General features: G+C 42.1%; 1 protein-coding gene across 1 annotated transcript in view; it reads left to right on the forward strand.

Moving 5' to 3' along the window:
- Window positions 1-27,115, forward strand: part of LOC145414371 (muscle calcium channel subunit alpha-1-like) — a 1,622,725-nt gene that overhangs the window by 532,979 nt on the left and 1,062,631 nt on the right. The window contains exon 16 of the mRNA XM_080283905.1: window positions 16,009-16,160. Coding sequence (XP_080140031.1) covers window positions 16,009-16,160 — 152 coding nt within the window. The remainder of the gene's footprint in view (window positions 1-16,008; window positions 16,161-27,115) is intronic.

The following is a 27,115-nucleotide window of genomic DNA, read 5'->3' on the forward strand; positions in this document are numbered from 1 at the left end:
ATGGAGTGAACAGTTATGCAAGTCTGTTTGCTGATGATGTAAAGATCTTGAGGAAGGTAGAGGTTGAGGAGGATTGTAAAATGCTGCAGGAGGATCTGGATAGGATGCATGATTGGAGCCGGATCTGGGAAATGAAACTTAATCTAAAAAAATTTAAAGTATTGGAAATGGGTAAAAGTACCAAGTGGCCGTCAATGAATTATTATTTGGATAATGATTTAATCACAAAAATGAGAGAAGGGAAAGATTTGGTAGTGCTGGTCCAAGATAGTTTGTCACCTGAAAAGCACATTAACAAGATAGTTAGAGAGACATATAAACTCTTGACTAACATAAGAGTAGCATTTCATTATATGCATGAGGAGATGATGAAAAAATTGATATTGGCCATGATCTGCCCCAGGTTAGAATATGTAGCAGTAGTGTGGTCCCCACGCAAAAAGAAAGATTGAGAGAATACAAAGAACAGCAACCAAGATGGTCTCCAGTCTTGCAGATCTGTCATACAGAGAGAGGCTGGAAAAGCTGAATTTGCCTTCCTTAGAGGAAAGGAGAAAGAGGGGAGACATGATTGCAGTGTTCAGGACCATGGTGGGAGTAGACAAAATTGACCGAGAAGATCTGTTTTTTATGAGATAAGAGAGCAACAAGAGGACACGGAATGAAATTGAAAAAGTCAACCTGCTTGAAGGATATTAAGAAACATTGCTTTCCTTACAGAAGTATAGACTTATGGAATAGCCTGGACAAAGAGATCGTCCAGTCTAAAAACTTAAACGAGTTTAAAGCTAAATTTGACTTACTGAGAAATAGCGATGGGAACCCACGAGCATAGCACATTTCGTGTGTATCACAATTAGGTATATTGGGTAAATACATAAGTATTTGGAACAACTTAGACGAAAAGGTGGTGCAGGAGAAAAACATTCATGTGTGTAAATTTAGACTAGATAAATGTGGATATGGAGACAGGACAACACGAGCATTGCTCAATTCCTGTATACTACAAATAGGTAAATACACACCGAGGCACCGAGAGAAAGCAAACGCACGTCGCCACCGCTCTATACCTGACCAACTTGGCCAGCAGCATTACCTAAATAAGTATCTTTATATGAGTCAAGCTCTATACAAGGTTAGACTAACTGGTGTTCTAATATAAAAAAGAAGAAGTTTTAAGTAAGACTTGGTCAAACAGAAAAGTAAACAAACCAGCGGCGCAAGAATACGCACAATCAGCTGATCGTTGTTTAGTCTACAATCTGCCCCAGGGAATGTAAGTACTATATGCGCTCTTAGTACTGGAAAATGACCACATACTTTAATCAAGCAAATTTGGAAAAGAAAAGGGATAAAGGTAAAGCAGGATGATTTCTACCAAGAACTGGTTGAAATGGAGACTCACAATAAACTGGTGGAAAGAGTACACAGGTTAGAGACGGCTTTTCAAAAGGAGATTGATGAAATTAAGGAACAGATGCACTTGAAAAGGGAGAAATAGAAAAATTAGGAAAGGAAGTCAACAAGAGAGACATAACCATAGATGAGCTAACAGTTGAAGTGAGTACACTTAGAAGGAAAATTAGTGAAATGGCAAGTACAGTAGTCAACCTCGAGAGTATTATGGAAGAGTTCAAAAATGATACAGAGACAATTAGGCAAGTAAGCAGTCTGATAGACCAGAGCAGTGATATTGAGAAGATAACGCAGGTGAATGAAGCTGTGCAAAGCTATAAAAATGATGTGGAAACCACGTATGCTGAAATGGTGAAAGTAAAGAAAGACTTGGAAACAAGAGTGGAAGAAAAAAGCATTAAAAAGGATGTGAAAAGAATAATCCAAAACAATCCTAAGTTAGTCAGAGATTCAGTAAATATTAACAAATCTATAGTAATCACTGGTATAGAAGAGGAAGAAGTAAAAAACTAGATCTCAAGAGACAAGAAGGAGATGGCAAATGTAATGGGCATATGGAAAGAAGTATCAGCGGAAATCTGTAGTAAAGACATAAGAGTAGCACAAAAGGTTAGGGAAATATGAGAAAAGCAGGTCAAGACCTCTAAAGGTAACCTTCCAGAGTGTAAACACCGTGGAGGAGATACTAAAAAATGCAAAGAATCTTATGGAAAAAGAGGAGTTCAAAAATGTATGGATAAAAAGATGCCTAACACAAGAGAACTGGAATTACTGAAAGAGAAGAGGGAGGAAGCAAAAAAAAAATAATGAGGGAAGATCAGAGGAGGAGAAGAATACATTTTTTACAAAGAGTAACCCCTCCAATATCCGGATCAATAGAGCCATCGGTAGGTTCGGATATTGGTTTCGTCCGGATATTGGGCCCCAGCTTATGGACTTGTACTTATGGACCCTAACTCAGAGAAACACCTATACAACTCCCTCCAGACATGCATAACACCTATTTAACACCCAAATCACACCAATAAGGCACATAAATGACTGAAATAAATGCAAAGGAAACATAAAATGTGGGTTTAGAAGTATGTTCATACATTAATAAACATTCTGGTACTTATGGACTCTAACCGAACCTAACCTAACCGAACGTAACCGAACTCTGAAAAACACATTCCTACTGCACATGCATGAGGTAAGTATAGTATGGAAAGAAGTACAGTATGACACTTTCTGGTAAGTATAGTATGGAAAAAAATACAATATGAAACATTCTGGTAAATATAGTATGGAAAATAGTACAACATGAAACATTCTGGCTACTTACAGCAAGTCCCTGGCCACCTCGATGAATAACAGCCTCCTCTCGGACTCTGACAGTAAGAACGATTTCCTGAAGCACTTGCACAACACTCTTCCTGAAGTCTTGCACTGAACTTAGTTACTAACACACAGAAGTCCGTTCTTTTCACAGTGTTCACTTTAGTCCAAATAATGTTCCTGTTTAATTTAAGTGTTGCACATTAACTTTTCCCCAGTTTTTTTAATTTTCCAAAGCCAAAACAAAGAAGGTTAGTTACGTTAAATTTCTTTTCTACTTAGTCTTTTCTCCCAACTTGAAAACCTTAACACAACACACCGTTTTTTTCACTGCACAACACTCAAAATTCCCGTGTGGTCTAGTGGAGAAGTTCTTGCTGTTTATTCACTGTCAGAGCCCGAGAGTATCACTGGCAGGCGTCCAAGGGGTGCATCGGTGGGTCGTGGTGATGGCGTACCGACTACAGAAGACTCTGAAGACAGCCGCAAACTCACGTCGAGCGGTGACTCCACTGTAGCTGATGTGCTGGGCTGTGGCTCAGAGCATGAGGGCCTGTCTTGGGGAGGCAATGGAGTGGAACCAGGGCTTGGCACAGCGGGGGTCACGGGCCTGAAAAAACTGTCAATCGTTGACTGACGCAAGGACCGACGATTCTGGCGATTGATGATGTGTTGCCGGAAAGCACGCACTTCCTCCACGAGTCCCAAGGGCCCCATCTCCCTGTCGCAGTCCGGGTGTTCCAGGTAGTCTAGGACGAACTCTAGATGTTCCCGGAGTGCGCTCAGCTTGGGGATGGCTGGAGTAGTGTCCTGCTGAGCGGAGTCTTCATCATCATCGCCTTTGTCGTCGGAATCTTCAAGTTCGGGACTGACACCAGCAACCGAAGACGCGATCTCGATATCAGACAACGTCTGATACCCAGGATCGCCCTCATCGTCGTCCAACCACTCACGAACATCGTCCACATCAACATCGTCGCCGTGCTTACGTAGCCGTGCATGGAAGTCATCCACGTCAAACCCTAGGAAATCGTACTCCACATCTGTTCCGAGAAGCAGACGAGACCAACCATTTTCAAGAGTTTTCACAGGGACTTCCTTCCATGCACTAGCCCAGTTGTACAGCGCAGACTTGATGTTGTAGCGGCGAAGGTTTTCCAAAGTCCGCTTGCCTCGAGTGTCACGTCCTTCCCTGCGCTCGTCCTCGTCCTCGAGAACAACCATCACCTCGTCCAGGAACTTCCGTCGGTATGGGCGCTTTGTTGCCACGATCACTCCTTGGTCCATGGGTTGAATGAGAGCAGTCGTATTACGTGGCAGAAAATGCACCTAATACGGCCATTTTCAGCAACCAAGTCCTTGTCGCACGGGTGGGCAGGTGCATTGTCGAGGAGAAGGAGAGCCTTTACCTGGTCGCGAGGAATTCCCAGTGTCTTCGTCTGGTACTGGATGACCTCCTTGACGAAGTGATGGTGAAACCAGTCTATGAAAATCACAGCTGTGAACCATGCTTTCAAAGAATGGTACCATACGACAGGAAGGACATCCATCACCCCACGAAGGCACCGAGGCTGCTTTGCACGGCCAACAATAATGGGCTTAAGCCGGTGCATGCCGTTAGCATTGGCACAACACAAAGCAGATATCCGTTCCTTAGAAAGCTTGCGGCCAGGTACACGCTTCTCTGTCTCATCGGCCAGAGTGTTTGTTGGCACCGAGCGATAGAATAGGCCAGTTTCGTCAGCGTTATAGACTTGACCGAGAGTGAGGCCCTCCCTGTCGATCAAGCCTTTCACCTTGTGCCGAAACTCCATCCTTGTTAGCGTCCAATGCTTCGCCATGTGCTTTACGGTTAGTAAGGCCATGTCGTAACTTGAACACGAAGAGCGAACCCTTGGATGCCTTGAAGTCAAGGGCGTCGTGAAGCCTTGCAAACTTCTCAGCAGCAGCCTTCAGCTCCGTTCCACGTACCATCACACCAGCTGCACATTGCTGTCGATACCAAATCAACGTGGAGCGGTCGATCTCTGCATACTTGGGGGTAAACATAACCTTCCTCTCCACGTTGCGTTTGCTTCTCGACGAGAAGTCAGCCGTGTACTGCATGAGCTTGTCTCGGGAACGCTTGATATCGAACAAAGTCGACCGGGCCAGGTTGAACTCGCGGAGAATGCGTGAGGAAGACCAACCCGCATCAACCTTCTCCAATATCTCCCGTTTCTTCTCCAGAGTCAACACCACTCTCTTCCTTTTCTCAGGAGGCGGGGCCATCATCACACACACTAAGAGTAGGGCAGAGAGCAGCAGGAGGCCATGCAGCAAGTACGGCACCACCACAAAAGCGAGCACGTGGGCAGCCATGGCGAACAGCGTAGGTCTTGTCGTGGTGAGAGACAGGCGGGAAGTGGGGAGGATGCAGCGGCACTCTATCGGACGTCGGAGGAATGACGAACCAAAACAATGCTCTCACGCGACCGCGCGGCAAGTTCAAATTACGGACAGCAAAAAATCGATTTTTTTTCCAATTTTTTTGGATTTTCGGACCATTTTGGGAATGTTTGATCCCAGGACGATAAGGTCCGGGTAGTGGGGATATTCGGTTATTGGGCATCCGGATATTAGAGTGATTACTGTAATTGGATTGCAGGTACGAAAGTGGTACATAAACAGGAGGGAATAAAAAGGAGGAAGATAGTAGAACCAAATCATGGCAAGTATATAAACAAGATGATTAAGTTGATGTACACAAATGTGGATGGAATGGTATCTAAATTATTAGAGATGAATGATTATGTCAGAGAAAATTAACCACATATAATATGCCTAACTGAAACAAAATTAACACCAAGGATATCAAATGACATCCTAAACTTAGAGGAATATAATATATGGAGAAGGGATAGGAATTTAAAAAAAGGAGGGGGAATTATAATATTAACTAAGAAAAGTTTAAACGTTAAAGAAATAGAATTAGATATACTATCAAAAGTAGAACTGATTGCAGTAGAGATAAATACATCTGAAGGTAAAGTAATTGTAGCCAATTTGTACATGCCACCCGGATCAAACACATGGGAAAGAGACGAATATGAGGAACTGGCGGAGAGTACAATTCAGAGTTTAAGAGCATTACTACATAAATATGAACTGGAGCAGATGGGGGACGTGGAAGGTGTGTGCAGAAATATGTGCAGCATGTGATGTGGTGTGTGGGATGAAGAGAAGACGGAGGGGTGTGCAAGGAACAGCGTGGTGGAATGAAGAGGTAAGAGAGGCTGTGGGACAAAAGAATAAAACATACAATGAATGGATGAGAAATTGGGGCGTGGAAGAAGTTGAGAGGTGGAAGAGAGAGTTATATGTAGAAAGAAAGAGAGAGGTGAAAGGATTAGTAAGAGACAGTAAGAAGAGAGTGGATAAGGAATTTGGAAGGAACTTGTGTGTAAAGTGGAGGGACTGTAAGAAAATGTTCTGGAAAGAGGTGAAAAGAGTAAGACAGGGTGGAAGTGAAGTTAGCAGGGGAGTGAAAGATAAAAATAGTGGATTACTATTGGAGAAAGGAGAAAAAGTGAGCAGATGGAGAGAACACTTTAAGGAATTGTTGAACATAGAGGATGGAAGTAATGCGAGTATAAGTGGCTGAGGAATGGCTGGGAGGAGGAGGTGAGGTGAGAAGACAGGAAGAAATCAGTAGGATAGAAGTTATGGAAGCAATGAAGAATGTTAAATTGGGGAAAGCCCCAGGAATTGATGGAGTGTGTGGTGAAATGATTAAGTATGGGGTAGAGATAGTAGTAGAATGGATTTGGAAAATTTGCAGATTAGCCTGGGAGGAAGATAGAGTTCCGGAGGATTGAAAGTCAGGTATAATTATTCCCTTGTACAAAGGAAAAGGGGAAAAAGAAGTGTATGGTAATCATAGGGGCATCTGTCTTCTTAGTATAATAGGAAAAGTGTATGGTAGGATACTTATTGAGAGAGTTAGAGAAAGAACAGAGGAATTAGTTTTGTACAAAGGAAGGGGGAAAAAGAAGTGTGTGGTAATCATAGGGGCATCTGTCTTCTTAGTATAATAGGAAAAGTGTATGGTAGGATACTTATTGAGAGAGTTAGAGAAAGAACAGAGGAATTAGTTGGAGAAGAACAGGGAGGTTTTAGGAAGGGAAGAGGTTGTGTAGATCAGATATTCATTCTTAGATCTTTAGTGGAAAAGTTTCTAGAGAAGGGAAAGAAGTTGTATGTGGCTTTCATGGATTTGGAGAAAGCATATGACAGGTTGGGTAGACAAGGATTGTGGAAAGTATTAAGAATTTATGGAGTAGATAGGAAGTTGTTAAATGCTGTGAAGAGTATGTACGATGATGCTAAGGCTGCAGTGCGTGTGGATGGTGAACTGAGTGAATTTTTCTCCTTGAAGGTTGGGTTGAAACAGGGATGTGTCATGTCTCCATGGTTGTTCAATCTGTACATGGATGGGGTAATAAAAGAGGTACAAGGTAGGGCAGTGGATGTTGGAGTGGCCCTGGTGAGAGAGGGTAGTGTTTGGAAACTCCCTGTACTGTTGTTTGCAGATGATACTGTGTTGTTGAGTGAAGATGAAGGAGAGCTGCAAGGCTTGGTGGATGAGTTAGGGAGAGTGTGTAAGAAACGGAATCTAAAGGTGAATTTAGGGAAGAGTAAAGTGATGGTCTTTGAGAGAGGTGAAGTCAGTGAATGTACAGCGAGGTTGGATGGTGAGGAATTGGAAAATGTGAGTACGTTTAAGTACTTGGGTAATGTGATGAGTAAGGATGGAGGTTTGGAGGGTGAAGTGCTTGAAAGGGTACAGCAGGGAAGAAAGATTGCTGGTTCCTTGAAAGCAGTGATAAGAAACAGGGAAGTAAGCATGGAAGTGAAAAAGTTATTACATGACATTATTGTGATACCAACTCTAACGTATGGAAGTGAAGCTTGGACGTTGCTGGAAGGACACAAGTCAAGAGTGAGGTCAGTGGAAATGAGTTATTTAAGAGGAGCCTGTGGAGTCACATGGAGAGACAGGCTGACAATTGAGAATATAAAGGAGCGTTGTGGTGTGGATGTGGTTGTGATAGGAAGCGTTAGGAGGAATACACTGAGGTGGTTTGGCCATGTGGAGAGGATGGAAGGTGAAAGACGGACAAAGAGAGTGTATGTGAGTGAGGTGGAGGGGACAAGAGGGAGGGGGAGGCTGAGGATGAGATGGAGGGATGAGGTGGAGAGGTATATGAGAGAGGGGGGTGTGAGTTGGGAGCGGGGCAGTGAGATGGCGAAGGACAGGGCGACGTGGAGGCGATTTGTTTGTGGCCACCCCGAACGGGATTGAGGTGTCTCGCAATAGATAGATAGATAGACTACATAAAATGGAAGAGAAATGAGAAAGAATTATACTAACTGGAGATTTTAATGCAAATATAAATTGGAATACTCTAGATATAATAAGCCAAGGAAGCTGTTGGGACCAAAAGCTCCTGGATCTTGTGCTAGAGTTTTTCCTAATGCAACATGTAAGGGAAAGCACCAGAAAAAGAGGACTCAATGTGCCCTCAGTACTAGATCTCATATTTACTAGGCAAGAAAACGATATAGACAGTTTAATATATCACCCTCCATTCGGCAAAAGTGACCATGCAGTACTAAATTGCAATTTCAGGATTGCATATGACATAGATAACAGCAATGAAAGTTACAAAAAGAGCCTAAACTATAAAAAGGGAAAGTATCATGACCCAAAGAAATACTTCTTAGAAATTGCTTGGGAAATGAAGCTTAGAGGACAAGATTTCAATGCTATATATGATAAATTCTGTGAACTTTATGAAATAGGAGTCCAGAAGTACATCCCACAACACAAAGAAACAGAAATGAAAATAAAGAAATGGTTCAATACAGAATGTAAAAAATCAAAAGAAAAAAGAGATTTGTTGTGGAATAGATACAGAAGACACAATAGTGAGAGGGCATATAATAATTACAAACAGGGAAGAAACGATTATACAAGAATAAGGAGGGAAGCCCAAAAACAGTTTGAGGAGGATATCATAAATAAAAGTGGTGATCAACCAAAGCTATTTTACAGCTACATCAGAAGCAAAGCCAAAGTAAAAGATAAAATACAATCCATTATGGACGATGGAATCACCTGTACAGAAGAGAAGGATATTTGTGAAGCACTAAACAAGAATTTACAATCAGTTTTTACAGAGGAAAAAAATTTTGAGAGGGACTATGTGGAACAAGCATGCCCACACATACTACCAGACATACAAATATCAGAAAAAGTAATACAGGAGGAGCTAAGTAAATTAGACAAAGGAAAAGCAAATGGTCCTGATGAAATTTCATGTTGGATGCTACGTGAATGTGCAAAGGAGTTCAGTAAACCATTATTTTTAATTTTCAAGAAATCCTTGAGTCAAGGTAAACTACCTGATATTTGGAAGAAAGCAAACATTGTTCCCTTATTCAAGAAAGGGAATAGACAAAATCCACTTAACTACCGACCAGTATCACTAACCAGTGTTGTATGCAAGGTATTAGAAAAGCTTATAAGAAAAGCTTTAAATCACCTAGAAGAACACAATATGATAACTGAAAGACAGTTTGGTTTCAGAAAAGGAAAATCATGTGTTACTAATCTGTTGAGCTACTATGACAGAGTAACAGACATATTACAGGAAAGAGAAGGATGGGTGGACAGTATCTATTTAGATTTCAAGAAAGCATTTGACACAGTACCACACCAAAGACTTTTATGGAATCTGTACCATGAAGGAGGAATTCGAGGCAATCTGTATTGTTGGATGCAAGATTTTCTCATGAAAAGGAAAATGAGAACAGCACTAAGGGGAAATTACTCATCTTGGAAAGAAGTGACTAGTGGAGTACCACAGGGCTCAGTGCTGGCATCAATCATGTTTTTAGTGTATATAAATGATATAGACAGTAACACTGGAAATGAAAGTTATCTAATTATGTTTGCAGATGATGGAAAAATACAAAGGAGAAGTACTAACACAGACTCTTGTAAAGAGCTACAAAGAATTAAATAAACTTCATGAATGGAGTAATACATGGCAAATGGAATTCAATGTGGACAAGTGTCATGTAATCAAGTTTGGTAAATTGGAAAAAGACCTGATTGGGATTATACATTAGGAAATAAATCCCTACACACATCAGAAAGAGAGAAGGACCTAGGTGTGATTGTCAATAACAGACTATCTCCGGCTGACCACATCAGTGAGAAGGTACGGAACATGTATACACTGCTTGCCAGTATGAGAATTGCCATTACATACATAAATGAAGACATGCTAAGAAAGATAATAACATCATTCATCAGACCAACCTTGGAGTATGCATCAGTAGTCTGGAGTCCTCATCTCAAAAAACACATAGACAAGATTGAAAACGTTCAATGGGCCGCTACAAGATGGGTACCAAGCTTAAGGGATCTAAGGTACGAAGAAAGACTAAATAAACTGAATCTACCAACACTACAGGAGAGAAGGAAAAGAGGTGACATGATTATGCTATATAAATGCATATCATGGAAGGAGAAAATAGACATAAATGATTACTTAATGTATGGGGAAGCATCAGCAAGAGGACACTGCAAAAAACTGCATAAAATGAGAGGTGATAAAGACATAAGGAAATTTAGTTTCCCAAATAGAGCAATTGATCAGTGGAATGCACTACCGAATGAAATAGTGTGTGCCAAAACAACTCACAGATTTAAGGATATGTACGATAAATGTGGTTTAAGACACGGGACAGTACGAGCTTGACTCATTCCTGTAAAGATACAATTAGGTAAGAACACACACACACACACACACACACACACACACACACACACACACACACACACACACACACACACACACACACACACAAATGCTGCAGGAAGACCTGAATAGGATCCAAGGTTTGAGCCAGATGTGGGAAATGAAATTTAATGCAAAAAAATGTAAGATATTGGAAATGGGTAAGGGTATCAAGAGGCCATGACTGAATTATATGATTGGTAATGAACCAATCAAAAAAGTGAGAGAAGAGAAAGATTTGGGAGTGCTGGTCCAGGATAGTTTGTCACCAGAGAAACACATCAACAAGATAGTTAGAAAGACGTACAATCTCTCGACTATCATACGAATGGCATTCCATTGCATGGATGAGGAAATGATGAAAAAATTGATAGTGGCCATGATCCGCCCCAGGTTGGAATATGCGGCAGTAGTGTGGTCCCCACACAAGAAGAAAGACATAAATAAGATCGAGAGAATACAAAGAACAGCAACCAAGATGGTCCCCAGCCTGGCAGATCTGTCCTACGGAGAGAGGCTGGAAACGCTGGACCTGCCTACACTAAAAGAAAGGAGAGAAAGGGGAGACATGATTGCAGTGTTCAGGACCATGATGGGAACAGAGAGAATTGATAAAAATGATCTGTTTTTATGGGATGAGTGAGTAACAAGAGGACATGGAATGAAATTGAAAGAGCCAAGTTGTTTGAAGGGTATCAAGAAATATAGCTTTCCATATAGATGCATAGACCTGTGGAACAGCATGGACAAAGAGATTGTCCAGTCTAAAAACTTAAACAAGTTCAAAGCAAAATTTGACGAGAAAATGACAGGACCCTACGAGCGTAGCTCAATTCCTGTATATCACAACTAGGTAAATACACACACACACACACACACACACACACACACACACACACACACACACACACACACAGAGTATACTCAATCCTTGAGGACCACAGCCAATAGGGACTGGACAAGGACAATGGTACTCAAATCCGCGCCACTCAAACAATATGTTTGCTTGGATAATATTACAGTGTTTTCTGGCAACTCTCCAAAACTCTCACTTTTACCTCTTTTTAACACCTTACCCCATGTAAATTACCCTCACTTATACCCACTATCAGCTAATGCACGAGAAGAGATATAACTATTGTAATTAAGAACATCAATGGTATTATAAATAGCATTAACAAAACTAAAGTTGGACTGGGTACTCTTGTGTTACTGAGCTTCCCAGTACTTTCCCCCCTCCCCCCACCCCAAGTATTGTCAAAGCTTCGCCTTCTCTCGTATCATGTGGCTTTCAGGAGAGATGTTAGTCTGTCTGGTTAGACAAAAATATATAGGTTTGGCAGTTTTAGGGGATGAAATGGAACGAAATTGTTTGCAAACCAGAAAAAAATTACTCTTTCATCCATGTGTTCTTGTGATTTAGCATTCAGTTTCACATTCTTCGCTCGATTTCTCACATCCCAACACATCTGGGACTGACTGAACATATAGCTAAACTGCTCAGTCAGTCCAAAATATGTTGGGAAGCACGATGTTGAATGAAGAATGAACTCTAACTCATGTGAACACATGGATGAAAGTACAGTAAATTTTTTCTGGATAGAAAACATTTTTGTTCCATGTCGTCCCCTAAAACTACCAGACCCATAAATTTTCGTCTAACCATGTGGCCTAACGTCTCTCGCGAAGGCCACATGATACGAGAAAAGGCAAAACTTTGACAACAACATTGGGGGTGTGGGGCAGGGAGAGAGTGTCCTGGAGCTACATATCAACAACACAAGGGTACCGAACCCAACTTTTTGTTAATGATATTTTTAATACCATTGATGTTCTTAATTACAATATTTATATCTCTTTCAGTATTTTAGCTGATGGTGGGTATAAGTGGGGATAATTTACTTGAGGTAAGGTTGTATGGAGGGGTAAAAGTAAGAGTTTTGCTTCTCTGACGCTCTACATACTGCCTCATAAGTTTCTCAGTCAGCTTCAGGACAGCATACAAAATTTCATTGCAGCCAGGTTCGCATCACTTCCCACGCATGATCTTCTTTATCTTCTCCCAGTCCTTCCAAGTTGTTCTGATGGTGCTTTCATTCATGCCATGCTTTTTTGCCATTTCGGTAAATGTACACTTCACTTGAAGCAGTAGGACCTTACCAATTCAATTCATTTTCCTCCAGTTTGTTTTCTGTATTTTTCTGACCACTTTCAGGGTGGTAAATTACCTTTTCCTGCTGAAAAATATTTCACTTTTTATTATCACATTCCTTAAGCCGTACCTATGATTGTCCAGGTGTACTCAAAGGTGTTTTTCGTTTCCCAACATCCCAACTGGATACTAGGTTATATTAGGTTAGATTATATTATTAGGTATAGTTAAGTTAGGTTAGGTTAAATTTAGTTAAACATAACACTTAGGTTAGGACAGGCCCTTTCACCATAACCCTGACGAGTCAAACAAGTTGACACAGTGGAACGTACACAGCTAAAAACAATGGGGAAACAGATTTTGCATGAAACTTTTATTTACCAATGACAGATAATAAAAAAATATAACAGACTATCAGGAAGAAGAACAAAGAATGCGGAACTGAATGCCACCTTATGAGAACACACAGATGGGAGTAAATTTTTTGTTTTTTTCTGATTAGCAAACATTTTCGTTCAGTTTTGTCCCCTACCACTGCGAAACCCATATGATTGTGGGGTACAGCTAGTGAGATGCGAGAAAGGACTTGATACTCGTATGCTTAGTCGGTCCAAAATGTGTTGGGAAGCACGAAATCGAACAAAAAATGAAACGGAACACTAACTCTCAAGAACACATGAATGAGAGCATTTTTTTTTTTTTTCTAATTAGCAAACATTTTTGTTCTATTTTGTCCCCTAAAACTGCAAAACCCAATATAAGCATGGGGTAGAACTAGGTTAGGTGCGAGGAAGGATTGATAACTTTATGCTCAGTCAGTTGGAAATCTGTTGGGAAGCACGAAATCAAACGAAAAATGTGGAACTGAATGCCAACTTAGGAGAACATATGGATGAAAGATTTTTTTTTTTTTTTTTTTTTTTTTAAAATTATCAAACATTTTCCTTCCATTTCATCCCTTAAAACTGCAAAACCCAAAATGAGTGTGGGGAAGAACTAGGTGAGGCACGAGAAAGGACTGTTTATCATATGCTCAGTTGGTCTGAAATGTGTTGGGAAGCATGAAATCAAACGAAGAATGTGGAACTGAACCCTAACTTACGAGAACATATGGATGAATTTTTTTTTTTCTGATTAGCATACATTTTCGTTCCATTTTGTCCCCTGAAATTGCAAAACCCCTAAATTTTTGTCTAACACTATGGCCTTGAGTGTGCCTAGGAAAGGTACCCAGAGTCTGGAGGGTGACCTCACCGTGCACGACTTTCAAATTTCGTCACCAGGTCAGCTGACTTCCCATTTTAGCTTGGGTTTTTCCCTCGTGTAGTATGACCTGTCTTATTATGCTGAGCGCTTTTGAACAAAAAAACGTTACTCAACCTCGTGTTACTCAAGGATTGAGTGTATATATACAGTATACGGGATTGAGAAGTGGCTCGTTAGAGTGGTTATGACTGTGTATGTGGGTGCATGCATCTAGGTGAGAGTGAATGGAGGTTTGAGTGATGAGTTTTCCATTAATGTTGGCATGGCTCAAGGGTCAGTCTTGAGTCCCATATTGTTTGTCATGGTGCATGAAGCTCTTTCATGTGACTTCAGAAATGGACTCCCATGGGAGATGTTGTATACTGATGACTTGGTGTTGACTGCAGAGAGTGAAAGGGAGGTGGAGGAGTGAAATGGAAGTAGGGAGGTGAAATATGCTACAAGGGTTTGAGAGTAAATGCAGATAAAACAAAAGTGATGGTATCTAGGGCTGGTGGCAGTACTGTCAAAACAGAGGGAGAGTGACCATGTGCAGTCTGTCACAAGGGTGTGAGAATCAGCTCCATCTTGTGCAGTATTTGTGATAATTTGGTGCATAAGAGATAGTGTGGTATTAGAGTAGACTGTGAGATAATACGGATTTCATGTATGTTATGTCAGGTAGAGCAGGCAGAAATTGTCAGGAGTGAAAGAATTAATCTTGTTGGCGAATCTCTTGAGTGCGTGGAAAAGTATTGTCATTTGGGGGACATGTTACATGCTGGAGATGGCTAGGGTAAGGGATGGTTGGAGGAAGTTCAGGGAGCTGTTGCCTGTCCTGACATAGAGAGGGCTCTCCCTCTGTGCTAAGGGATCTTTGTAAGCAACATGTGTTAGGAGTGTAACGCTGTATAGTAGTGAGACTTGGTCAATAAAGAAAGAGGGTGGTGTAGGCTCAGACATACAGAAATGACAATGATGAGATGGATATGTAATGCATTCTTAAATGTGAAGCCTGGGGAGGCTAGGTTTATGAGTGGGGAGTTTAGAGGAAGGATGGGACTGGAGTGTATTGATGTTGTGATGAGAAAGGATAAATTGAGATGGTTTGGGCATGTGGAGAGGATGGAGGATGACATTGGACATGGAAAGTAAGAAGTGTGAACGTTAGGAGTAGGGCAAGGTCATAGAGTGTGACCTCAGGACAAGGGACTGAATAAAGAGGCAGCCAGAGATCAACTGACCTACTTCCTTATTTTCACCTTCCTTGTTTCTGGATCCGCCTCACCTCATTAAGTGAGATTAAGGTTTAAGTATTTGGGTAGTGTGATGAGTAAGGATGGAGGTTTGGAGGGTGAAGTGCTTGAAAGGGTACAGCAGGGAAGAAAGGTTGCTGGTTCCTTGAAAGCAGTGATAAGAAACAGGGAAGTGAGCATGGAAGTAAAAAAGTTACTACATGACAGTATTGTGATACCAACTCTAACGTACGGAAGTGAAGCTTGGACGTTGTTGGAAGGACACAAGTCAAGAGTGAGAGCAGTGGAAATGAGTTATTTAAGAGGAGCTTGTGGAGTCACGTGGAGAGACAGGCTGACGAATGAGGATATAAAGGAGCGTTGTGGTGTTGATGTGGATGTGATAGGGAGCGTTGTGAGGAACACACTGAGGTGGTTTGGCCATGTGGAGAGGATGGAGGGTGAAAGACTGACGAAGAGAGTGTATGTGAGTGAGGTGGAGGGTGGAAGAGGGAGGGGGAGACCGAGGATGAGATGGAGGGATGGGGTGGAGAGGTATATGAGAGAGGGGGGTGTGAGTTGGGAGCAGGGTGGTGAAATGGCGGGGGACAGGGCGACTTGGAGGCGATTTGTTTGTGGCCACCCCAAACGGGATTGAGGCGTCTGGCAATAGATAGATAGATAGAAGGTTCGGGATATGATGATGATGATGTTATGGATTGGTAGTTACAGTAGTAAGCTCTTCATTTTTGGTTTCATATATTTAACTGTCCTATCTTCATTTTCCTTACAGGGCTACTTTGTATCGTTGTTCAACCGTTTTGATTGTTTTGTGGTGATAAGTAGCATCACCGAGGTGGTGTTAACCTCCACAGAAATCATGCCTCCCCTCGGAGTGTCGGTGCTCCGGTGTGTCCGCCTTCTTAGAGTCTTCAAAGTCACAAAGTAAGTTTAAGTGCAATACACCCTCCCATATCAGAACATCTGATTTCCAAAAACCTCCACTTTCCAGAGCATTTCTTCATGTAATAGTGGGATGTTGATATCTTATGTCCTCACACAATCATTGCATATTTGAACTTCTGTTGTAGACAGATATAAGAGCAGATGATAAACTACTAATGCAAGGTACTTCTCTGTATTTATTGTTCATAGTATTCTAGACTGCATATTACATTATTTCTCTTAATTATGATTCCACTTTTCAATGTATTCCATTTTCCATAAAGCCTCTGGGACCAATCATTTCAAATTTGAGAGGGAAAATAGGAATGTCATAGGTGAGCAGTGTGTGAAGAATGATGAAGGAAAGGTAGTGGTGAACAGTGGGGATGTTAAAGATGCCTGAAGAGAGCAGTAAAATTGATTTCTGAATGAGGAGTTTGACTGGAACAGGGAAGGTTTGGAGCCAGCAGATTCAGTATTTGGCCCTTGAACTTTGATTGACACTGCTACTGTGAGCAAAGAAACAAGCAGGATGCTGGTGGGGAAGGCAGCAGGTGTGTCTGGGTTGACTGCTGTAATGCTGAAAGCCTTGTGAGATAAAGGAGTGGGATTAGTTACTGACTTTACAAATATCGTTATATATGAATGTGTTGTCCCAGATGATTGGCTGAAGAGTGTGATTATAAATATGTACAAGGGGAAGGATGATGCCCTGGAAAAAGGAAATTATGAGGCATAAAACATTTCGACCAGATAGTGAGGGTAGTGGAAAGAGTTATAGAAGGTATGATTAGAGAAAGAGTGAATATTGATGAGGTTCTAGAAGGTATGATAGAGAAAGTGAATAGTGATGAGGTGCAGTTTGGATTATGGCAGGCAAAGGGACCACTGATGATATATTCATTGTTTGACAGCTTCAGGAAAAATATGTAGGAAAGGAAAGGGACCTGTATTTTGTTTTTGTCGATTTGGAGGCCTTTGGCTGAGTCTCTAGGGAGGTGGTGAAGTGGGCAGTGAGAAAGCTTGGGATCAAGGAGTGGCTGGTTAGAGTGGCTATGTATGTGGTTGCCCACACCCAGGTAAGAGCAAATGGAAATTTGAGTGATGAGTTTCCCATGGATGGTGGTGTGCATCAGGGGTCAGTATTGAACCCCTTGTTGTTTACCGTGGTGCTTGAAGCCCTCTCACCTGACTTCAGAAATGGTCTTCTGTGGGAGATGTATGCTGATGATTTGGTGGTGATTGCAGAGAATGAGGGGAAGGCAGTGGAAAGATTTGGGAAGTGGGGAGATGGTAAGGGCACAAGGGCTTGAGAGTAAAGGCAGACAAAACGAAGGTGATTGTATCAAGGGTTGGTGGCAGTACTGTCAAGGAAGAGGGAGAGCTGCCATGTGCGATTTGCCACAAGGGCATGGAAAGTAATTCCATCTTGTGCAGTGTTTGTGATAAGTGGGTGCATAAGAGATGTAGTGGTATTAGAGGTCGACTGTAAGATATTGCTGATTTCGTGAGTGCAGTGTGCTGGGGAGAGCATGTGGAGATTGTCAGGCATGAAAGGATTGATCTCACTGGTGAGTCTTTTGAGTGTGTGGAAAAGTTCTGTTATTTGGAAGACATGTTATGTGCTGGAGGTGGGGCTGGACTTAGCTCTGTGGCTCAAGTGAGGAGTGGTTGGAAGAAGTTCAGGGAGCTGTTGCCTCTCCTGCAATTGAGAGGGCTCTCCCTCCATGCTAAGGGGTCTTTTTATGCAGCATGTTTTAGGAGTGGAATGCCGTATGGTTGTGAGATTTTGGCAGTAAGTGAAGAGGATATTCGCAGGCTCAAATGTACAGAAATGACAATGACTAAGTGGATGTGCAGTGCACCCTTGAGTGCAAGGCTTGGGAGGGCTAGGTTTATGATGGAAGAGTTAAGAGGTAGGATGGAACTGGAGTCACTCCAATCCCATCTTACCTCTAAACACTCCAGTGGAGTGTACTGGTGTTGTGATGAGGAAAGGTAGATTAAGTTGGTTTGAGCATGTGGAGAGGATTGAGGATGACAGTTGAGTACAGAAAGTGAGAAGTGTTAACATTAGAGGTAGGGTTGCGAGAGAGAGAGACCGAAAAAAGGCCTGCGACGAGGTCATTGATCATTGAATGTGACCTCAGGGATAAGGGACTGAATAGCGAGGCAGCCAGAGATCGAGCAACATAGAGAGCCACCATTAGGTGACCAAGGCCAATGTATGCAAGCATTTTGGACCCTTTATAAAAGAACAGTCAAAGCACTGTACATGTTTTATTGCCTTCCAGTCCATAAAGATTGGTTAGTCCGGTTAATCACTTAAGTCATAGGACTTTTTTTCTTCTTTGTACTTACTGCTGCCAGGCAATTTCTTCAACTTCAGAGATCACTCCCATATTGAAGTACTGTATTTAATATGTAGCCAGTTTGGTTTCAGAAATTTCTTGAGATGAATAAATTATTGGATAGCAAGAATAAGATGACAAAGACATCATTGTACTGAAAGGATTAAGTAGAAGAGAGAGAGAGAGAGAGAGAGAGAGAGAGGTGGAGGAGTAAGAGTAGTTTTATTATTGTTGGTGTCCTAGGTTCAGTGGTTGCTAACAAAGAAGTGTTTAGGAAATAGAGTGTTTCATAAATTAATTATTTACTTATTTCTATTTTCTGATGTGGAAGGCAAGGTATTGTCTCTGGTAAAATACTTGGAAATGGTCAGAGTGGAAAGGAGAATAACATGCAATAAAGTGTAAGGAAATGAAGAGAGCCTTGAATAAACAACCTCCTCAGCCCAAGGATGTCATCTTATTATTTTTTCCACCACCAAATTATTTCACTCAGTGTAGGAAAGGTTTATGTGAAGTGCAACCATCAGAAAAACACCCTTCTAAAATATGTGCAGGTGGTTAGCCTTATGAAGTGGAGCCAGGATTCCAGGGCTTGAATGGTGTGTGAATGCGAGCCTGATGTATTTTAGTAGGGATGCTGTTGATAGTTCTCTCTCTTCCATGCTTTCTAATTCCCTACTTGCTGAAAGCTACCTCACCCCATCTTTATGTGGGAAAAAAAGGTCAGGAAATGGTTATGATCGTAGCTACATAAAATATAATGCTGTACATTACTGTTGTACTGTATGTTGTTATGTAACCAAGGTTTGATTTGTCTCATATTGAACTTATTGTGCCATTATTTAAAACTTATATATTTCTCCCAGAGATTTTGAATGACAGGGGCTGATATATGTTGTCAGTAACTAATGCAACTTGCTAGCCAGTGATTTTGCCTAGTTTCACACTGTGTTTAAACAGTGTAGTACATAATCCCCATCCTTTCTACCACCACCACCACCTTCTCCCCACACACAAGTGCCCACACCTACCACACTTACTTCACACAGGATCCTCAGGTAACCCTCTGCTGGTCCTGGTTGTTTCAGATACAGACGGTCCATGAGCAACCTGGTTTACTCCCTAATGGACCAGTTTCGATCCATCATGTCACTTCTTAGTATCTTATTTCTGTTTCTCTTTATATTTACCCTACTTGGAATGCAAATATTTGGTGGGAAATTCAACTGTGAAGAACGAAGTAACTTTGACTCTTTTGGGGCAGCCATGCTGACAGTATTTCAGGTACTTACTGTCTGAATTGTGCATTTGGAAACCAAAGTGATATACTTTCATGCATTGGAAAAGCATGTATCAAGCTTGTGCTGTACTGTATATAAGAATGAAAAGTATATGTTGCAAGAATCCATTTTGTATATTGAAAGTAAAAGAAAATGAATACTATATAATCTTTACAATGAAGAGGAGTATAAGTATGGAAATAATATAAGGGACAAGTACTTTACTTTTGGTACTTGGCTTAAAGTCCATATATAGTATTTTTTTAGCATTTGTCTGTGCTTGCAAAAATTGAATGAATGCCCCTGTGTATGTGGGAAGTGAATATGTTGCCAGATATTCAGTTCAACATTGTAAATAGACATCCTTTTCAAAACACAAAATGGATAAAGTAATCACCAACATGCAGTATGAAATATTGAAATTATAAGATAGCTTTTTTTCCCCTATAATATAAATGAATTGATACTCAGCATATAACCTTGGTGATGGATAATGGATTGATGCTCTGCATATGACCATGGTAGAGAGTACTTCATCCTTTCAGTAACCCACTTGTCCTCCATCTAGTCATTAAACTGTGTATTGGATGTCTTGCACTGACAGAATGAAGGAATGTTTTCTTGAACTACTAACCCCTCCTTTCTCATGACACATTCACAGCCTTATTTACTTGTGTCATATGACGACACTTCGTCTGTACAGTCCCTCTCATTTCTTTCTGCTGTCCTTTTCATGCTCAATGCAATTCATCACCATGTATGCTCACTTTCTCATATATCAGTATGATGACCTCACAGGATTTAGTGCGTGGTAAGCTACACAGTGATCCCTTGGTTATCACACACTTGGGTATAGCAGTTTTCATTACCACTGCAGGATGCAGATCTGCACTCCAGTCATTATTGCATTTTCTTGGACTAAAAAACATCCTTATCTCACACTTGAGCTGGTTGCTGCCATTAATGATGATGCAGTACAGGCGTACCCTGTTAATTAACAAGTGAACCTGATGATTCAGTCTTCCAGCATTACAGAATACAGTGCAGTCTTGTTATGCGATAGGGGTGCGTCAAATGAAGACCTATTGCATAGTGAATTATCACATAACGAGGCTGAGTTAACATGGGTTCAGTGGAGTTATGGAGGGTGACCTCAACAGTGAAGCCTAAAATGACAAAAAAACTCTGCCATCCACCTGAAGTTTGTCCTAGGCCAGTATGAGACGTCACCAAGGTCTCCCCCCTCCCCCCAGGATGGGGAACAGTTGGAGAGCCTGGATGACCACTCCACTAAAATGTTACAGTATCACTTCACTTAGTATCACACACTGCACTGTTTGATAAGTCCTTGTGCTGTTAATTGGTGTTACAACAGTGTTTCAGTGGCCTGTCATGCACAAAATAAAGCAAAAGGCAACTATCACAGCTTGTGTAAACTCTGGGCAGGCATCTTGGGACAGTCAGCTGTGTAGAGGTCCAAGAAGTGTCTGGTGGTTATGTAAGGTTGACATGATTTCCAAGTCACAAATTTTGGCATTTCACACACTTAAAAGTATCACTTTGCTTAAAATTGCACACTGCACCATGTTATACAACTAGGAAGAAAGGTTGCTTGTTCCTTGAAAGCAGTGATAAGAAACAGGGAAGTGAGCATGGAAGTGAAAAAGTTAGAACATGACAGTATTGTGATACCAACTCTAACATATGGAAGTGAAGCTTGGACCTTGTTGGAGGGACAGAAGTCAAGTGTGAGAGCAGTGGAAATGAGTTATTTGAGAGGAGCATGTGGAGTCACATGGAAAGACAGACTGACAAATGAGGAAGTGAAGGAGTGTTGTGGTGTGGATGTGGGTGTGATAGGAGGCATTTGGAGAAACACATTGAGGTGGTAGTAGTAGTAGTTTTTCCTTAGACAGTCTGGCCGAACAGCCCCGAGTCCCTTAGGAAGGCCATGGCCGAGACCGGGCTTTCCCACAGAGCTCTCAAAGAGTGTATGTTGTGTTGTTGGCGTAGGTGATTGTGTGAATGCAGTCTTCCATAATGTGCTTAATAGTATGGGGTGCTGTGTTGCATCCTGGACAGACATCAGTGACGGAGTCGTCCAGCCTCTTCTGGTAGCTTAAGAGGGCTGGATGGTGCCCACATTTCAGCCTGGCCAGTTGGACCCTGTCCTCACGAGGAAGATAGGATTCAGAAGGGTGGATGTCAGGAGGCCGTGCATGCAGCTGTGTGTTGTCTTTAAGTGACTGAATGGAGCGGCGAGTGATCTGAGTGTGGATATGCTTCAGGAAGCTGGTCTGAGGTGGGCGAAGGGGGAGAGATGACAGTATTTGTGTATGGTATCGTGTGCTGGGTGTTGTTTTGATGTTCCTTGGTGTGAGTGGATGTGCTGCCATGTACTGTAGTGGATGTTGTGGGTTTGTGAAGGCTGCAGCAAGAAACTGGGTGCTTCTCATGTCTAGGTGATCCTTGACTTTGAGGACTTTGGTTTCTTGATGTAGGTGGTCTGTGGGTGTAGTAGCTGTGCAGCCTGTGATTATTTTTAGGGCCTTGTTCTGTATGGTCTGTAGAGTGTTGTAGTGTGTTTTGGTCAGGTTAGAAGCCCAGGCAGGGCTTGCATAATTCATCACTGAACGTATGTATTGTTTGTATACTGTGGTGGTGGTTTCTTTGTTGTGTCTGAATGTTGTATGGGCAAGTGACCTCGAAGCACTGAGTCTTGGTGTTATTTTATTTTTAATGTTTGTGCTGTGTTGTTTAAATGACATTGATGTATTGTATGTTACACCAAGGATTTTGGGAGTGTGTGTGTGTGGTAGGGGAGTGTTGTTTATGGTGAGGTGTGGGATGTGACTGTGTTCTGCCATCCAGTTTGTGAGAAGAGTCACTGTAGATTTGGCTGGGGCTATTTTGAGCCTGTTTGTGGTGAACCATTCGTGTAGTGTGTTGAGGTAAGGTTGAATGATGTTTGCAGCTGTGTTTGCATTTTGGTGTGTACATGTAAGTGTTATATCATCTGCATAGGAAGCTATGTGTATCTGTGGTGTGTGGGGTATGGGTACGTCGTGCATGTATAGATAAAAGAGTGTAGGGGACAGAACAGATCCTTGGGAGACACTGTTTGTGAAGTTTCTGATGTTAGAAGACTGACCGGCAAATGTTACGTGTGCACATCTGCCTGCTAAGTAGTTTGCCAGCCATCTTTTTGTGTTATTGTGCATGTTTGTGTTGAGTATTTTGTTTGTGAGGTTGTGGCGGGGGATGGCATCAAAAGCTTTGCTAATGTCTAGTGTGACTAGGAGTTTTTCTGTGTGGTGGCCTAGCTGAATTTATGCCATCAAAAACTCTCTGTGTAAGGTCTGTAAGAAGGGTGTTCGTGGAGTGTAGTGGCCTAAAGCCATTTTGTGATTGGGCTAGGGGAATGTGAGGTGTGACTAGTTGTAGTATCAGTTGTTCAGTGACTTTAGAGGGGGTGCAGAGGAGTGTGATGGGGTGATGTGAGGAGGGTTACGTGGGGTCTTTGTTGGGTTTAGGGATAGTGATGATATTGCCATGCTTCCAGATGTTGGGTATTATGTTGTGTGAGTAGCTGTAGTTTGATATGTTGGTGAGTGCTTGTATGCCTTGTGGTCCTAGGTGTTTAAGGTGAATGTTGCTTATGTTGTCTTGTCCACAGGCAGATGAGTGCTTGAAGTTGTTAATGATGTGCTTCGTCTGGTTGTAAGTGAAAGGTGCGTAGTCTGGGTCTGTGGGGAACTGTCTCTTACATCTGATGATACGTCGGTCTTCCGGATGGGAGGTTAGATGGCTGACTTGTGAAAAGTGATTGATGAGAGTGTTTGCTTGTTGTTTGTTTGAGGGTATGGTGTCTGTTGTTGTGATGGTTTGGCCATGTGGAACACACTGAGGTGGTTTGGCCATGTGGAGAAGATGGAGAGTGTAAGACTGATGAGGACAGTGTATGTGAGTGAGGTCAAAGGGCGGAGAGAGAGGGGGAGGCTAAGGATGAGATGGAGGGATGGAGTGGAGAGGTACAAGAGAGGGGGGGGGTGAGCTGGGAGTGGGGGCAATGAAATGGTGGGGGGACAACATGGAGGCAATTTGTTTGTGGCCACTCCTACGAGATTAAGGTGTGTGGCATTAGATAGATAGATAGATAGTTACTATTTGTTGAGCACTTGGACTGTTATTTGGTGGTACCAATTGTGTTTCAGTGGCTTCTCATGCACAAAATAAAACAAAAGACATCAGTCACACCAATGTAAACACATGGTGGGCATCTTAGCTCAGTTAGCTGTGTAGAGGCCTAGAAAGGGGCTGGAGGTTACATAAGGTTGACAGAGTTTCTAAGTCACAAGTTTCAGTATTTCACACACAAATATATCACTTCACTTAGTATTGCACACTGCACTGTTTGTTGAGCACTTGCACTGTTATTCGGTGACAACAGCGGTGTTTGAGCGGCCTGTCATGCGTAAAATAGAACAAAAGGCAATGTTTACAGCTGGTGTAAACAATGGGTGACCATTTTAGCTTGTATGCTTCACCATGTCCACATGAGATTCTCAGCAGCAGCAGTGAAAAATATTGTTGTAGAAACACTGCAAGTAATTTTTTAATGTAAAGCAACACAGTTGAACTTTTTAATTATCATTGTAGCGATTTATCACATAATGAGGCGTCGTATAAGGAGGCTGCAATGTAGGGGATGTCTATCTCTATCTATCTATAGCCCGACGCCCTAATCCCGCAAAGGGTGGCCGCAGACAAAACGCCTCCAAGTCACTCTGTCACCCACCATTTGACTCCCCTCCCCCCAACTCACCCCCCCCTCCCTCATATACCTCTCAACTCCATCCCTCCACCTCATCCTCGGTCTACCCCTCCCTCTCCCCCCCTCCACCTCACCTACATACACCCTCTTAGTCAGTCTTTCATTCTCCATCCTCTCCACCTTCCCATCCACTGATGTACCCAGGAAAACTGTAGTGTTGTAATTCGCTTATTTTGATCAGGTGATCTGACCATTGATAGTTTGAAATGCATGCAGGTCACTTCATTTATTTTTCAATATCTCCAGAAAACAAACATTGTACTGTATTTTTCATTATACATGGGATCAGCATGTAACGATTCTCCTTCCATCATCATCATCATCATCATCACTGTTAATTTTCTGAAAAATCCCAGTGGGCCCACATATATGCAGAAATTTCATTCCACTTGCACTTCCACAGCTGGATTTAGAAAGAGAGAGAGAGAGAGAGAGAGAATCAGAATTACAGTAACCCTTGTCTATTTCTTCTTTTACTGAATTCTCTCTTATTGTTTTCTTTTGTAACCTTTGGATGTGACTCGGAAATGAATTAGAGAGAGAAGTGACGTGAGAGAGAGAGAGAGAGAGGGGGGGGGAAGTAAAAGTACATATCCCTTCTGACAGCTTCACAGAGGCTGTGTGGGCACTGTATACAGGGGCGAATCCAGAAAATCTGGGACGGGGACACTATCCTTGGGATCAGTGGATGGGAAGGTGGGGGAGAGCAGGTGAGAGGGTAAAAATTCACAGTGTATGGGCCTACATTTTATTAGTCTGCATAAACTCTCTTCAGCCAATGTTCAGTTTGCAGAGTTAATAATATGAGGTAATAATTTCCATTGTACTGGCCTACATTTTACTAATCTACTCATAATGATTGCAGTCAACGAATGTTCAGTTTTCAGCTAGTTCTGTTAACTAGTACAGTGTCTAATGGGATGCAAATCCAGTGTTGGGGTTCAGTATCAAGTGTTAGTCCACAATGCAGTACTATGTAGGGTGTGCAACCCATGCCTAAGGAAATCATAGTTCACGTCTCAGATTATATTAGTACAGTATCCGAAGGAATGCACATGATTTTCAGTGTTCTACCATGTCCTCAGAAAGTGGATTTTTGAACAGCATTTTGTGGGGAGTAATCATTTGCATAGGTGTTGATTATTTTTTCATAATCCAGGGGCATATCCTGGTGAACAAACAGCAGGATGAGGACATTCCTCATACTGCTGTTCGGAGCCAACCCACCTCTGAATCACATCTTTTTTTTTGTTTCTGCCTGGAAGAGTGCTAAGTCGTTCTTTACTCTTGTAAAAATTTCATCTGTAATAAATGCTCTGAACTCTCACACTCGAATTCTTTCTGCTCCTTCTGGCATCTTGCCAAAAACCTTTCAAACAACTTTACCTCATCATCCTTCCCTCCTCATTGTGACACTGATGGCTCTGTAGCTATTTCTTCTACTGATAAAGCAGATCTCTTCACTCAGACTTTCTCCTTCATTTCCACCTTAGATGATTCTAGTGCTGTTCCTCCATCACTTCCCCCCTCTGATTTCCTCATGGCTGACATTAAAATTTCTTCTTCTGAGGTATTTTCTGCCATCACTGGCCTCTATATTAACAAGGCATTTGGGCCTGATGGTGTCCCTCCTGTTGTCCTCAAGAACTGTGCTTCTGTGCTTACACCCTGCCTAGTTAAACTCTTTCAGCTTTGTGTATCAACATGTACCTTTCCTTCTTGCTGGAAGTTTGCTCTCATTCAGCCTGTCCCAAAGAAGGGTGACCATTCCCAACCCTCTAATTATCACCTAATCGCTCCTGGATTTCAAAAGTTTTTGAGTCTCTTCATAACCGAAAAATTTTAAAGCATCTTTCCTATCACAACGTTCTTTCTGATTGTTAGTATGGATTTCGTTGGGGATGCTCTGCTGGCAATCTTCTCACCTACCTTTCAGACTCCTAGTCATACAGCTTGCTCACACAGTGCCCAAGAGATTGGGCGGTCCACTACCTCGAGCAGTGTGAATTCGTGCACTGAGAATACATATTTTGATGGGATAAATTACATATGGGCAGTACCCCCTCATACCTGGACCCTTTTTTGGCCCCTAGAGACATAATAAAGGTCAAATTTTCCAGACATTGTACTTCATATATAGCTACAGTAACAAGAATATGGGCAGTCACCTTAACAACAGTAGACAACAGGCCTGATGGACTTATATAACAGGGGTTCCGAGGCACAGCAACACATTTAGAGTGCCCCTGCCACCACTCTGGCTGCACCACGCTGGTTTAACAGTTGCCAATGTTGTATTATTCCAGGCTTTGGACAAAGAAATTTACGGCCTATCGAATGTTACATTTCTTCCAGAATGCAGCAACAATCATTATGGTGGGGGTTGCAGGTATGCCAGGTGAAGCAGGTGAGTCAGGTGGGGCTGTCGAGGTGGAGAGGGAGGCAGCTGGTGAGTCAAGTGGGGCAGTGGAGGAGGAGGGGATGGCGGTG

The sequence above is a fragment of the Coenobita brevimanus genome, chromosome 99, assembly GCF_032717465.1.
Source record: "Coenobita brevimanus isolate Jiangsu-jjx chromosome 99, ASM3271746v2, whole genome shotgun sequence".
In the NCBI taxonomy this organism is placed as follows: domain Eukaryota; kingdom Metazoa; phylum Arthropoda; class Malacostraca; order Decapoda; family Coenobitidae; genus Coenobita; species Coenobita brevimanus.